At 44.4% G+C, this 14,206-nt stretch overlaps 1 protein-coding gene across 19 annotated transcripts in view; it reads left to right on the top strand.

Moving 5' to 3' along the window:
* The window catches only part of DYSF (dysferlin), a 256,063-nt gene extending 245,834 nt beyond the window's left edge, over nucleotides 1-10,229 (top strand). For 9 of the 19 annotated variants that reach the window (XM_074195853.1, XM_074195764.1, XM_074195790.1 and 6 more), the window contains 4 exons: nucleotides 2,721-2,899; nucleotides 5,152-5,261; nucleotides 5,901-6,048; nucleotides 8,278-10,228. In XM_074195853.1, coding sequence (XP_074051954.1) covers nucleotides 2,721-2,899; nucleotides 5,152-5,261; nucleotides 5,901-6,048; nucleotides 8,278-8,316 — 476 coding nt within the window. In that variant the 3' untranslated portion in view covers nucleotides 8,317-10,228. Of the gene's footprint in view, nucleotides 1-2,720; nucleotides 2,900-5,151; nucleotides 5,262-5,900; nucleotides 6,049-8,277 lie in introns of all 19 variants that reach the window. The other 10 variants (XM_074195909.1, XM_074195895.1, XM_074195836.1 and 7 more) reach the window with 3 other exon arrangements.
* Nucleotides 10,230-14,206: the final 3,977 nt, after the last annotated feature.

Raw genomic sequence — 14,206 nt, 5'->3', positions numbered from 1 at the left:
ACAAAGAGTCCTTCCCAAATTGAGGGTTAGTTTCCTTCTCCTCTGCACCTTCTGCACCTCCCTTTTCTGTACCTTCAACCACTAGTCCTCCTCCTGGTCAAAACCAAACCCAAACCCAAATCCTCTTCCTTTGACATTCTTGCCTAGATGTGATAATGATCATAACAAAACTGTCTTTTATATTGCATTTTAAGGTTTGTAAAACACTTTACAAATATCTCATTTTATCCTTGCCACTGTCTTGGGAGGTGGGTATTTTTGTTATCTCCATTTTACAGATTACGGAAACTCACATTGGGAGAAGTGGATTTGGCAATGAGAAAGTCACTGGTGACCTTTGAGAGATGGGGCTGGAAACCTGAATATAAGGGGCAAATTGCACAGGGTCACACAACTAGTAGATTGTCTTTTTGCCAGATTTGAACTCAAATCTTCCTGACTCTTGGTTTGGTGCTCTACCCACTGTTCCACCCAGCCAATTCACTCCCCTTCCATTTCCCTTCTCCCTTCCAATGCCCAGCTTCTGAAGAACAGGCTACTTTTCCTCCTTCCTTCTCTGGGTAAGTCCATTCTCTCTCATGGTTTCAACCAATCTCACCTCCATGAGGATGCCTCCTAATTCCTGACCTCTCTCCTATGCTCCAGACCCCAATCTCCAGCTGCCTCTAGATGTCTCTGTCTCTACCTGGCTGCCATGCTGGCACTTCACCCTCTGCATAGGAGACTATGTGAGGAACCCTGGGTCTGGAGTCCAGTGACTTGGCTTTTTCACTTGTGCAACTTTGGGCAAATCATTTGTTGTTCTCTGCCTCAGTTTTTCTATCTGTAAAACTGAATGTTTGCTTTTATAAAAAACTTCTATCTGTGTATCTATCTCTAAATAGTTGTTCTTGGATCTAAAACTGAGCTAAACCTGACAAATCTTTCCACATAGACCTTTATTCTGATTTCCCCTCTTTTTTTAGTGGTACAACCATATATTCATCTACCTTTGTTTGAAAGTTTAGAGTTATCATTGCTTATCCTTTTGTTCTCAACACCGTTATCCCTCCCCAGTCCATCATCTCTGTTGTTGTGATATTTGTAGTATCCATCTGCCCCTCTTTGTTTCCACTGCCACCTCCCAGTATCAAAGCCTGATCACCAGCCTCCCACTCCTACAATATAACCTGGTCCTTTCCTATCTTTTCAGTTTTTTCATTTCTTGCTATCCTCCACTTACTCTGTTATCAAGCAACATTGCTCTGCTTCCTTTTCTTTCCTTTTCAATATTTGTTCCACATTTTCTCTCTCCCTTCATTCCCTCCCTCACCCATTGAGAAGGCAAGAAATATGACACCCATTATACATATGAAGTCATATAAAACCAATTTCCACATTAGCCATATTGGGTGGGTGGGTGAAGCAAGAAAAAAGGAAAGTGAAATATACTCCAATCTTCATTCAGAGTCCATCACTTCTCTATCTGGAAGGAGATGGCATTTTTCATCATGAGTCTTTCAGAATTGTCTCGAATCATTGTATTGTTTAGAATAGCTAAGTCTTCCATAGTTGATTGTTGTTACAATATTGCTGTCAGTATGTACAATGTTCTCCTCACTTCACTTTGCATCAGTTTATATGTCTTCCCAGGTTTATTTATTAACTATCCTGTTTTTAAATTCTCATATTATGAGTATTCTATCACATTCATAAGATACAATTTCTTTAGTCATTCCCTAATTGATGGACATCCTCTCAATTTCCAATTCTTTGCCACAAAAAAAGAGATTCTAAAAATATTTTTATTCAAATAGATCTTTCTCCCTTTTATTTAATGTCCTTGGGATACAAAACTACTACTGGTATTACTGATTCAAAGTGTATATGTGCATAATTTTATAGACCTTCGAACAGAATTTCAAATTTCTCTTCAGACTGATTGGATCAATATCCTGGATCAATGATCCTATTTATCCAGATCCCCTCCAGAATTTGTCATTTCCCTTTTCCATCATGTTATCCAATCTGATAGGTATGAAGTGGAACCTCAGAGTTGTTTTAATTTGCATTTCACTAATCAGTAGTGATTTAGAGCATTTTTTTTAATGTAACTATAGATAGTTTTGATTTCTTCATCTGAGAATTGCCTGTTCATATAGTTTGACCATTTATCAGTTGGGGAATGACTTGTATTCTTATATATTTGAGCCTCTGTATATAGTTCTCTAAATATTTGAGAAATGAGAGCTTTATCAGAAACAAATTGTTCTAAAAATTGTTTTCCAAGAAACAATTATATTGTATTATAGAATTCACATAAAATATTATATTATTTGTATTATACATTTAATATACTACATAATAATTCCTATTTCCTGTGGTTATAATCATAGCACTTACCTCTGAGGTTCAAATGATTTAGTATCTATAAAGTGCTTAGCATAGTGCCTGGCACTTCTCTTTCATCATCTGTCTTTTTTGTTCCCCTTCCCTCCCTTCCTTCCTCTCCTTCCTTCCCTCCTCTCCCCTCCTTCCCTCCTCTCCCCTTCCTTCCTTCCTTCCTTCCTTCCTTCCTTCCTTCCTTCCTTCCTTCCTTCCTTCCTTCCTTCCCCTCTTCCTTCCTTCCTTCCTTCCTTCCTTCCTTCCTTCCTTCCTTCCTTCTTTCCCTTAACCAATGTCCCACTGTATCCCTGCACCCTAGGGAATCTCTGGACTAATGAACCTTATATCCACTTCAGGTTCACTTCAGTTGGATCTTCACCGGATGCCCAAACCAGCCAAGACCGCTGAGAAGTGCTCCCTGGATCAGCTGGATGACATCTTCCATCCAGAACGCTTTGTGTCTCTTTTTGAACAGAAATCAGTCAAAGGCTGGTGGCCCTGCACAGCCGAGCTAGGAGAGAAAAGGACCCTTGCGGTGAGTTTTCTCTGCCTTTCTCTGGGTTGGCAGTGGTGACACTGGGGGAAGTGCCCATGAGCACCAACAGTGCCTCCATTCTGGCCGTCCATCTGCCCAGGGATGGAGAGTTCCAGTACCCATATTAGTCAGGTGGTGTGTCAGCAAGCTTTTATTTAGTTCTTATTATGTACCAAGTGCTAGAGAGAAGAACATAAGGGGGAAAAAACCCAACTTAGATTTTATTTCTCTTTCCCCAACACATAAAAGGGAGCTGAAAAGGTAGGTAAGGTAGAGAGGGGGTGTACCCAGTCTGGGCCTCTTCTTAAAATGGACCAAAAAACCTTACCAGTAGAAGCAGGGGCTGCAAGGGCTGAGGGATGTTTCAAGGTGAGAAGCCCACAGGCACTGTGTAGTTCAGTAAACATTGATTATTTATTTGTATTTTATTATTGTGTATTGATTATGTATGTGTGCCAAGCAATAGGGCAGATGGAATTGGCTCCCCAATCTGAAGGAACTTATCAAGCTACTACCAGTCTTTTTTTTCTTCAATTACAAGTGGAATGGAAATTCCTTGTGAACAAGGACCGTTGATTTTTATTTTGTTGTTTGTTTTTGCACATCACATAGTAGGTGATGAATCTCTATTCTTTTTTTTAGAAAGATTTTATTTATTTTGAGTTTTACAATATTTCCCCCATTCTTTTTTTTAGGTTTTTGCAAGGCAAATGGGGTTAAATAGCTTGCCCAAGGCCACACAGCTAGGTAATTATTAAGTATCTGAGACCGGATTTGAACCCAGGTTCTCCTGACTCCAAGGCTGGTGCTTTATCCACTACGTCACCTAGCCGCCCCTATTTCCCCCATTCTTGCTTTCCTCCCCTCACCCCCCACAGAAGGCAGTCTATTAGTCTTTATATTGTTTCCATGGTATATATTGATCTAAGTTGAATATGATGAGAGAGAAATAATATCCTTAAGAAAGAAGAATAAAGTATAAGAAATAGCAAAATTACATAATAAGCTAACTTTTTTTCCCTAAATTGAAGGTAATAGTCTTTGGTCTTTGTTATTTGGATGCAGATGGTATTCTCCATTGTAGACAGCCCAAAATTGTCCCTGAATGCTGCACTGATGGAATGAGCAAGTCCATCCAGGTTGATCATCACCCCCATGTTGCTGTACAGTGTTCTTCTGGTTCTGCTTATCTCACTCAGCATCAGTTCATGCAAATCCCTCCAGGCTCCCCTGAATTCCCATCCCTCCTGGCTTCTACTAGAACAATAGTGTTCCATGACATACATATACCGCAGTTTGTTAAGCCATTCCCCAACTGAAGGACATTCACTTAATTTCCAATTCTTTGCCACCACAAACATGCTATGAATATTTTTGTACAAGTGATGTCTTTAGCCTTTTTCATCATCTCTTCAGGGTAAAGGGGATGCACATTTTTGTTGTACTTTGGACATAATTCCAAATTGCTCTCCAGAAAGATTGGATGAGTTCACAGCTCCACCAACATTGTATTAGTGTCCCAGAATCTCTATTTCTTTTAACTATGCTGAAATGGACTTAAGCCAAGTGTCATACGGTGAGGAGGCTACTACAATTGGAGTCATAGGACCAGAGTTCAAGTCCTGCTGCTAAAATATTTTGATACCCCTTAACTTTACTGTGCCTCTTCTCTGAAAAATGAGGAAGATAGAGTGGGTGACCTGAGTGGCTCTTGCAGGTTCTGCTCTGTCATCCTATATAAGGTCTCAATGGTCTCTTTCCAGGACTCTGGCAGTTTGTTATGTTCTAAGATCCTTTCTGACTCTGACTTTGAAGTCCACAGTAGGGCCCAGAGTTTATCCAGTTCTGACATGTTTTTGAAGTTCTTTCTATCTTCCATATTCTTTGTTCTGCCATGGTTTCTGGTTTGGATGTTTTGTGTTCTAAGGTCTCCTCCAACTCCAACATTCAATAGTTAAAAGGCCCTTTCTGCTCAACGAGGCAACTTAGCTCTCTTGGAAAAGTCATAATGACTCATAGATTATTAGATTATTAGGCCCTCTCCTGAGGGTCTCTCAGCCAGTCACTGGCAGAAGTGAGACCTCCAAACCAGGTTTTTCTGATTCTCAGACCAGGCTCTTTTCACATGATTATTCTGCTTCCGGGCTAATCCCTCCTCATTTTTCCTCTGGTAAACTCACCCCGCTACTCTCTCCATGTGAGGTCCAACAGATAACTCCTCAGCCCTAATCAGACTCTCTCTTTCTCTATAGGGCAAGCTGGAAATGACATTGGAAATTGTTCCTGAGTCAGAACATGAAGAACGGCCTGCTGGATTGGGCCGTGATGAACCCAACATGAACCCCAAACTTGAAGAACCAAAGTAGGGGACTCATCTGCATTGAAACCTCAGCTCCTTTGTGTTCATTTTGGGGGTGCTTGAGGGCAGGGGAGGAATTAGCAGAAGGTCAGGGTCCTAAGAGAAACCAGGCTAGGCCCAGAGGAAACTGGGCAGTGGACACAGTCTAGAAACTGAGGAAACTAGAAACTAGAAACTGAGCCCCAGAAAGGGGAAGGGACTTGCCAAGATCATGTAGGTAGTAAGCATCAGAAGCAGAATTTGCTCTCAGGTCCTTTGATTCCAAATCTATCACTTGTCATGGTAGTCCACTGTCTCTACTGAGAGCCAGCCAACAAGCATTTATTAATCCCTTGTTTATGGGTCAAGCCCCAACTAAGTGTTGGGGGAGAGGCAAAAATGGTCCCTGCCCTCAGGAAGCTCACCATCTAATAGGAGGGGACAACATGTGAAAGAGATAATTGGGGATTACATTTTTTTATCTTCATAGAACACCTCAGTTTCCTCATTTGCAAAGCTCCTCTGTTTCTGGTACTCAGCCCTGCTGCCTCTTGTTTCCCTATCCACATTACTCCCCCCCTCCACTTTGGCCCCAGTCCTTTGCTCCCTTAGGGGCAGCTGCTTGACTCACCCCTTTGCCCTGATCTTTCCCCTGTGCTACAGGCGGCCAGACACTTCCTTCCTCTGGTTCACATCCCCATATAAGACAATGCGATTCATTGTCTGGCGAAGGTTCAGGTGCTTCATCATCATCTTCATCATCCTCTTCATCCTGCTCCTCTTCCTTGGAATCTTCATTTATGCCTTCCCGGTAAGGAACCTGGTGGAGGGGAGGGTGTGAAACAGGGAAGTCAAGGGAGGGGCCTTCACAGGGAGGGGGGGAGGGAATATGGACATGAACCATTGCAAATCTTTCATTCTGAGCTGACTGGGGAGGGGGGAGGGGAAAGAAGGAGCGCTGAGCTGGTAGAGTATGCTGGGGTGGGGTGGTAGGGGGAGTTAAAGGAGAAATAGGCTAGGGAAATCAAAGCCCATGCCTTTTAAGACCTGCGGGTCTGATGGAGGAGACACAGCCCCTGCCCCCTGGGAGCCTCTGCTTAGATTGGGAAAGGGAGTCTCTTGTGGGTAAGGGGAAAGGCACAGCCCCTGCCCTCCATCAGGGAGCCCCTGGTGTGCCTTTGGTTCCATGGGGAGAACTGAAAATGACACCAACCTTAGGAAAAGGAAAGTGTCTTAAACAGTTACTGATCCAGGAGGAGAGATGGGCTCAGATGGTCTTAATCTGGATAAGATAGTGGTGCTGGGCACCCTGGGGTGCCCTATGGAAGCTGCTTATGCTCTGGGAAGGAAGAAGGCCTGTAGCTCCTTGGGACATGGAAATCTCAGAGTTGAAATCAGCTTTTGGGATCAGAGTTCAGACCCCTCACTATACTGGTTTATCCACTGGGACCCAGAGAGGGTAAGGGTCTTGATGGAGAGCAGTCTTGCCGCAGCAGGTTGTTGGCAGAGCAGGATTTGAACCCAACCCTTGGGTTCAGGGGATTTTACCCCTTTCCCCTTCAGCCTCTTCCCTTCCTGGCTCCAGTCAGCCTGGGCCCTGACCCAGTTGGGAAACCTCACTCTGAAGGGAACAGAGCTGGGGAAAATCGACAGCTCCAGGCAGTCTGGTTGGATTCCACTCATCATTCACCCCCCCCCCCAACCCCAGCCTTGGGAAGGGACCATGGCGGTGGGGGGGGGGGGGAGACTTGGCCAAGGAGCTACAGGACGGGTTTGATTCCAGAGCTGGCTTTCCCCGGGACAAGCTCAGAGAACATCCTGTCCCAATTAGAGGCCCCCGAGTACTGGGGTGGGGGCAGGAGGGTTGGAGCAGGGAGCCTCGCCAGGCTGGCAGGCATGGCCTAATCAAGGGCATTAGCGGCTGTGATTGCCTTCTCTGGGGCTGGCCCCAGGACAGTGAGGTTCCTCTCCAGGAAGCCATCTGCCCTCCCTTCTCTCCCCTCGACCTCCCCCCTTCTCCCCCAGCCTTTGAAGCTGAGCCCATACTGGGTTTCCAGGGATGGAACTGGATGGACAGCCTTTTCCTTTCCAATTCTCAGGGAGGGAGTAGGTTGTTTCTGAATTGTCTCCCATTCTGAGCAATCTGAGTTGGGGGGGGAGACAGAGTATTGGGGACCCATGGGATGAGGGGAAAAAGAGGTCCCTGACCCTAGGAAACTTGCTGTGATGGGGAGACAGTCTCTGTGCTGGGGAGCTATTGGCCTACCATGGAAGACTCAAGATATCTTTTAAAAAGGATCTAAGAATCAGAAATATGAAAATATAATTAAATAGAGATTGAGATGTATGCTGTAAGTGCCAAATATTGTAGACCCGATGGAGGAAGACATCCTGGAGGAAGAGGATTTTGACCCCATTTTGGAAGTGGAAACATGGATTAGCTGATGATGAGGCGGAGGGGAACAGGGAAGAACTGGGGACCAGGATTGCTCCTCTTTAGGGGAGAAACAGGGATGAAAGTGATACTAGGGGTGGCAGATTTGGAACCTTAGACAGAGGGCACAGTTCTTGTAAAATGACATCCAGGTGGAGTGTTCGACTTGGAAGAAGTACCTGAGTTCAAATCCTGCCTCAGACATTAGTTGTGTTCATCAGTTTTGTTCATCTATAAAAATGGCCCATGCCAGCTCTAAACCTGATACCCCTATGAGGCTAATGTAAGGTAGGGGTAAATAATGTTCTGAAATGAAGATTCCCCATGTCCAGGATGACACTAGCAAGGTCATTCCTTCTCCTTCCTTGCCTTGGTTGGGGAACACCTTCAAACCCAAATCTGGTTGCTTCCACAACCCTCTAGAAGACAACTTTCCCATAGATTCTGCTTTAGGGACCTAGTTCTGGCTATGGAAGGAATCTCAGAGACATCTAGTCCAAACCTTTCATTTGATACCTGCATCCAGAGTGGCATGGGTTCCAACTATAAATGAGGCTCACTGACCACTTCTCCCTCTTTCTTGCCCTTCTCTTTCTCTCCTTCCAGAATTATGCTGCCATGAAGTTGGTGAAACCATTCAGCTAATGGGTGGCCCACTTGCCTCTGGAGATGCCCTCAGGAGATGCAGAATCCTGAGTCCCCAAGTTTCTCTTAACCACTGTCCAGCCCTCTGATGCCAAAGCCTAACCCTGGCTCATCCAGGGAGTGGGAGCTACCTCAGGCTTGATGAACAAGCAGACAGGAAGTGGTGGTGGTGGTGACTCCCTATGCACTGCAGGGGTTCTCTCTCCTGACATCTCAAGGACTCCCCCTTGGGTCATAGAACAAAATGGAGTTTAAGTGGCCAAGGAGGCTTATCTAGGGGTGTGTGTGTGTGTGTGTGTGTGTGTGTGTGTGTTTGGAGATGTGTCTGTGTATGTATGTTTGGCCTACCACGATGTTTTCTGGAGCATGTGCCAAACCTACCAGGATGGGGATGGTGGTAGATTAGGTCCTCCATTCTTTTAAAACAGAGTAAAAGTGCAGGAGGGTGGGGATGGGGAGGAAGATATGACCTTCTTGAGAGGTTGTCAAGATCCAGGCTTTGGTTCCTTCTTTTCTCCTTCGTACTCTGCCTCTGGGACTACCTGGCCATCCTCTCTTTCCCCTCTTTGCCTTTTTATTGCTTTTGCAATCCCAGGATCTCTTAAATTGGAAGGGTCTCCAGTGGCTATGCAACCCAAACCAAAGGTGAGGAAGAAGCCCCTTCTCCCACATTCTCTTCATCTCTATCCTTACCTCCTCTCTCAAGATCTCTCTTCAATTTTTCCTCCCTTGTCATCAATTACTTTTCTGATTGTTAAATTGAATGGGATTCCCTGGTTTCTTTCCTTCTCCCCCTACACCATCATTTCTCTATTCATTTCTTGCCTTCCCAGAATCATAGGGCATCAGAGTTGGAAAGGATTTCAGAGGGGATTCAGCTCAACCCCCCTCCCCAGTTAGATATAAGACAAATGGCCAGTCACACATTCATGAAGTACCTATGATGAATCTGTCAGCCAGATACTGTCAATTCAAGAAGTATTTCTCCTTAAGCACCTACCATATGGTAGGCACTCTACTGAGACCTGGAGACAGCAAAGAATTAAACCATCCTTAATCTCAAGGAGCTTTTCTCCCCTCTTCCTCCCTTTCCTTTTCTTTCATCCTATCCTCCATTTATCTCTTCCCCCCTTTTCTCTATCTTCTTGTTCCTGTTTTTCCTTCTCATTTTACTTCCTTTACTCCTTCCTTTCACCTCCCCATGCATCATCCCATCCTCTATACCCCTGGGCTTGGACTGGGCATCTGATATCTTTCTTAGCTGGAGAACATCTTGGCTTCCCTGGTCAGTCACTCCCCGAGGACTACTTGGCCAAAGTCTATTCTTCTGTGATAGCGTATATGTGTGTATGGATCTGTATACATGATTGGAAATTTGTTTAGCATATTGGGCTTGAGTAAAGCCTTGTGGATTTGATTTTCTGATAAAAAAAGAGAAGGAAAATTTTGGAGTAAGAAACTAAGCTGGCATGGAAACCAATTGAGGGGAAGGGGTCTCACTCCATCTTCAGCCCTTGGAATCCCCTTGGTCTTGATTAGACTGGCTTCCAGGGGACCTTGTAGAACAGGTGTGACCCTTGGTGCCCTCTCTTCTTGAGGCTCCTTCCAATTCTTCAAATTGACCACAATTCTGTGACCCATGGGCGTCCTTGTGTCTGAACCAGACATTGGGTTTTTAGTCCCAGACAGCAACGCTCTGGGCAGGATCTCTCTGCCTCTGTCTACAGCACTGAACAAAAGGAGATGCTTAATAAAAGACTTTTGGATGACAGAAATGTTTTTTGGCTTACTGGGGGAAGGGCAGCAATAATGGCTCCAAGGTTTCTTTGGAGTCTAATTTCGGATTCTATTCTATTCCAAAAACAGGGATTAAAGTTGTTCTAGGGAAGACTGGGTGCTGGGTGCTGAGGGTTATATAGCTAAGAAAAAAAATAGCCTCTCCCTTCAAGAACTCTTATTCTCCTGAGGTAACAATATGGATACTGTGGGGTGTTGTATCTGGTTCAGAAAAGTCTTTTCCCCAACGCCCCCACCCTTTTTTTAAAGGACACTAATTCCTGCCAGGAGGGGAGGAAAAACCTTGGAGCCAGAGACCACTCTGCTCTTCTAGGGAAAGGAGGTATAGGCTAGAATTATGTCTATCTGCTTCCTTAAATATCATTGTCTGGGCAAGTAACTAAGGTTTAAGTGAAACTCCTGATCTCTATTTCTTAATGGGAAAAGGAGGATACCAAGCTTGAATATAAATTCAAGGCTTAGCTCCCTTCCCACCAAATATGGGTTATAAGATGAACACAGCAAATTGCAAAGAAATACATTTATCCAAGAAAAAAAGAATAACAAATCAGAGAAAGCATATATAAGAGAATATATCCCTAGCAATCTCTCTCTCTCTCTCTCTCTCTCTCTCTCTCTCTCTCTCTCTCTCTCTCTCTCTCTCTCTTTTCTCTCTCTCTCTCTCTCTGGATAGGGTCATGATGAAGTCTTCTGGCTCCTCTTGTGTTTGCTTCTTTGCAAAGTCTGTCTCTTCCTTCCTTGAGGAGAGGTTGACATTGAAAATCTTTCTTGAAGTTGGAAGCCAGAAGAACCTGAAGAGATGGAAGATCTCTTTTCTCCCCCACATCTCTCCCCATTGCTCATACAGACCTAGGCCATTGATTTCTATCACTGAGGACAAAGTTCCATACCAAAGAGCTCTGGGGCTTAGTTTATGTATCTACAGGAGACAATTTGAGGAAGGAGTAAGGGCCAAGCACAAAGGCATCATGAAAGGCTGCTGGGAGGAGGTCACCCTAGAAGTGGACTTGGAGGAATGACTAGCTTTAGGCAAGTGTAGGGAAGGCGGAACTAGGGAGGGAAGACTGTGAACCACAGTACAGAGGTAGGACTAACAGCACTTCACAGGAGGCAAAGCTGATGGGACTCTAGGTATCTTCCCCATTTGTAGATTAGGGGTCTCAGAGCCCAAATTGAATTGAATTGAAATCTACTTTTTTTTACCCCAGGTACACTGGGGTTTCTCTATAACCCCTTTTTTGACGAATAATAAATAAACTCATGTGGTTGCCATATATGGCTCTGGAGCAAGGGCTCTCAACCTTTTCTGTATTCTGAACCCTTTTCGCAATATGGTGAAAGCCATAGACCCCTTTTCAGAATAATGTTTTTAAATACATGAATACAAAGGAAATCAATTATACAAAAAAATAGTTTTTTTTCCCCATTTTTCATTCCCCAGTACAAGAGTCCCTGCTCTTAAGGCAGCATAGTGGATAGGAGCACTGGTCTTAGAGCCAGAAAGAGCTGAGTTGAAAATTGCCTCTATCATTTACTGGCTATGTGACCCTGGACAAATTCCTTCATATCTCTAAGCCTTAGTTTCCTCATCTGTAAATGAAAAGATTGACTTAGACTTTGTCTAATGTCCCTCCCAGTTCTAAATGTATGATCAAGTATTTATGAGTTGCCTACTGTGAGCTAAGCATTATTCCGGCTGCAGTGATTCTGTACTGACCCTTTAGGGGACAGCTGCATTTAGGATACAACTGTTATCTTCATTTTACAGAGGAGAAAACTGAGGCAGGCAAAGTGATGGCTCAAGGTCATACAGCTAGTCTGAGGAGGGATTTGAATTTGGGTCTTCTGTTTCCAGGTCTACAGCTTAATGTACTAAAAGTGTTGCTAAAGGACAGACAGAAGGATATAAGAAAGTCTTTTTAAGGGTAGATTTAAAATCTGAGCAGGTCTGTAGGTACAAGGGAAGGAACCAGTGCAAAGGGACAGATTGAAGATGCAGGAGAGAGAGAAGAGTGATTGACAGGGGAATGAATACCCAGAGGAGGTGGGGAAGGGAAGGAGTGGCCCATGGGATCAAAGACCCAAATGGAGGGGTGGGCTTGGCAGGGAGGGTTGAAGGAAGGACTCCAGGGCTGCTGTAGCTAAACAGAAATGCTGAGCAGGGGAGCTCAGGGAATTGTTGCCAGATGGCCTGGCTTGTCCCTAAAGTGGGAAACGAGAGGGGGAGAATGATAGGCCTTGAGACGAATGGGAGAGATTTGGAGGAGGGTCTCTAAGCTGAAGACCATGGATTCTAACCCTATCAAAAGTAGACAACTTAAGGCCATCTGGTCTAAACCCCTTATGTTACAGAAATAGAAACTGAGGCCCAAGGAGATGACTAGTACAAGGTCACCCAGGTAGTGAACATCTTATTCCTTTGAGTCCAGATTCATGGCTTCTTCCCCCACATATCACACCACTTCATGGCCACAGAGTACCCTCCTAATCTTGGACATCAGGACTAGTTTAGAAGAGTGAGGCTGGCTCAGTGCTGCTGTCTGCCCCTACTGCTGCAAATTCAACTTTCCACTGCCAGTCAAAAGGGAGAAACAACACACACCCATTAACAATAAATAGAAATAGGGGCTGCTAGGTGGCTCAGTGGATAGAGCACTGGCCCTGGAGTCAGGAGGACCTGAGTTCAAATCCAGCCTCAGACACTTAATAATGACCTAGCTGTGTGGCCTTGGGCAAGCCACTTAACCCCATTGCCTTGCAAAAACTAAAAAAAAAGCAAAACAATAAAACCCCCAATAAATAGAAATGAACTTAGTACAGGCTGTTCCCGGTGGATCTTTGGGGCTTCATCTTCTACCTAGTCCCTTATTCTACTTTTCTCTTAAAATTTCAGCCTATCCTAGGGCTTGGAATTCCACCATTATTACACCATCGTTCTTTGGAGTTACAAAACTGGGGGCTGCAGGGACATACTTCACATCTTTTCTGAAAGTAAGCTGCTTTCAAGATGGAACTGAACTCAGCATGAGCAGAAGTTACTCCTGAGCAGAAGGTGAAGAGTCAGAGGGTCAGGGAAGTCTGGGTTAGAATTCTGCCACAGCCATTCACCAGCTAGAGGAACCTGGTTGAGTCACCTGCCTCAGTTTACTTTTCCTTTAAATGAGACTAATGTTAGCACCTCCCTAATTCAGAAAGTTGGCATAAGGAACAAATGAGAGAATATATCAAAAGTACTTTGCAAATCTTAAAGTCCCATGGGGATGTTTATTATCATTATTTTTCAGAACAAAGGGCATTTTCTGATGGGAATAGACCTGGTGGGGGAACCTTGAGGAGAATGGCTATACTGTGGGGAAAAGGGGGGATGAAGAAGGGAATGAAGGAGGAGAGAGGAAGGAAGGAAAGAAGGAAGGAAGGAAGGAAGGAGGAAGGAAGGAAGGAGGAGAGAGAAAGGAAGGAAGGGAAGGAGGAAAGAAGAAGATAGGAATGCTAGGAAGGGACATTGAAAAGCGAGCTAAAGAGCACTGAATACTGGCGTCTTTCTTTATAGACTTCTTTCTTCATTCTCTCCTTTCTTTTTTTCCTCTTCTCCTATTCCGTATTTTTTTCCTTCTCTGCTCCGTCCTTTCTCCTTCTCCCTTCTGCTCACTTTTCTCCTCTTCTTTCAATTGCCCAGGGTCACAATAAAAGAAACCAAGTCCTTTCTTTGGCCCTAACTTAGGACTTTTTTCACCTTATTGTGCAAAAGTCCTCTACAAATAAATGCTAAGAAAACCAAAAGCAAGAAACATGTTACAAAACAGCAAAATCTTAGATATTTTCTGTCTCTCTTCTGTTTCTATCAACTGTCTCTGTCTCTGTCTCTTTGTCTCTGCCTCTGCCTCTGTTTCTGTCTCATTTTCTCTCTGCCTCTGTCTTTCTCTGCCTCTGCCTCTCTCTCTCTCTCTCTCTCTCTCTCTCTCTCTCTCTCTCTCTCTCTCTCTCTCTCTCTCTCTCTCTCTCTCTCTCTCCTTCCCTCCCTCTTTCTCTCTTCTCTCTCTCTGTCTCTCTAGGAAAGGTTGAGGAGCAAGAATGGGCTTCCTTGCTGCCTTTT

This window comes from Macrotis lagotis, chromosome 1 (assembly GCF_037893015.1).
Source record: "Macrotis lagotis isolate mMagLag1 chromosome 1, bilby.v1.9.chrom.fasta, whole genome shotgun sequence".
Lineage (NCBI taxonomy): Eukaryota > Metazoa > Chordata > Mammalia > Peramelemorphia > Peramelidae > Macrotis > Macrotis lagotis.
The sequence above is the reverse complement of the archived record's forward strand: the minus strand, read 5'-3'. Positions and strand labels throughout refer to the sequence as shown.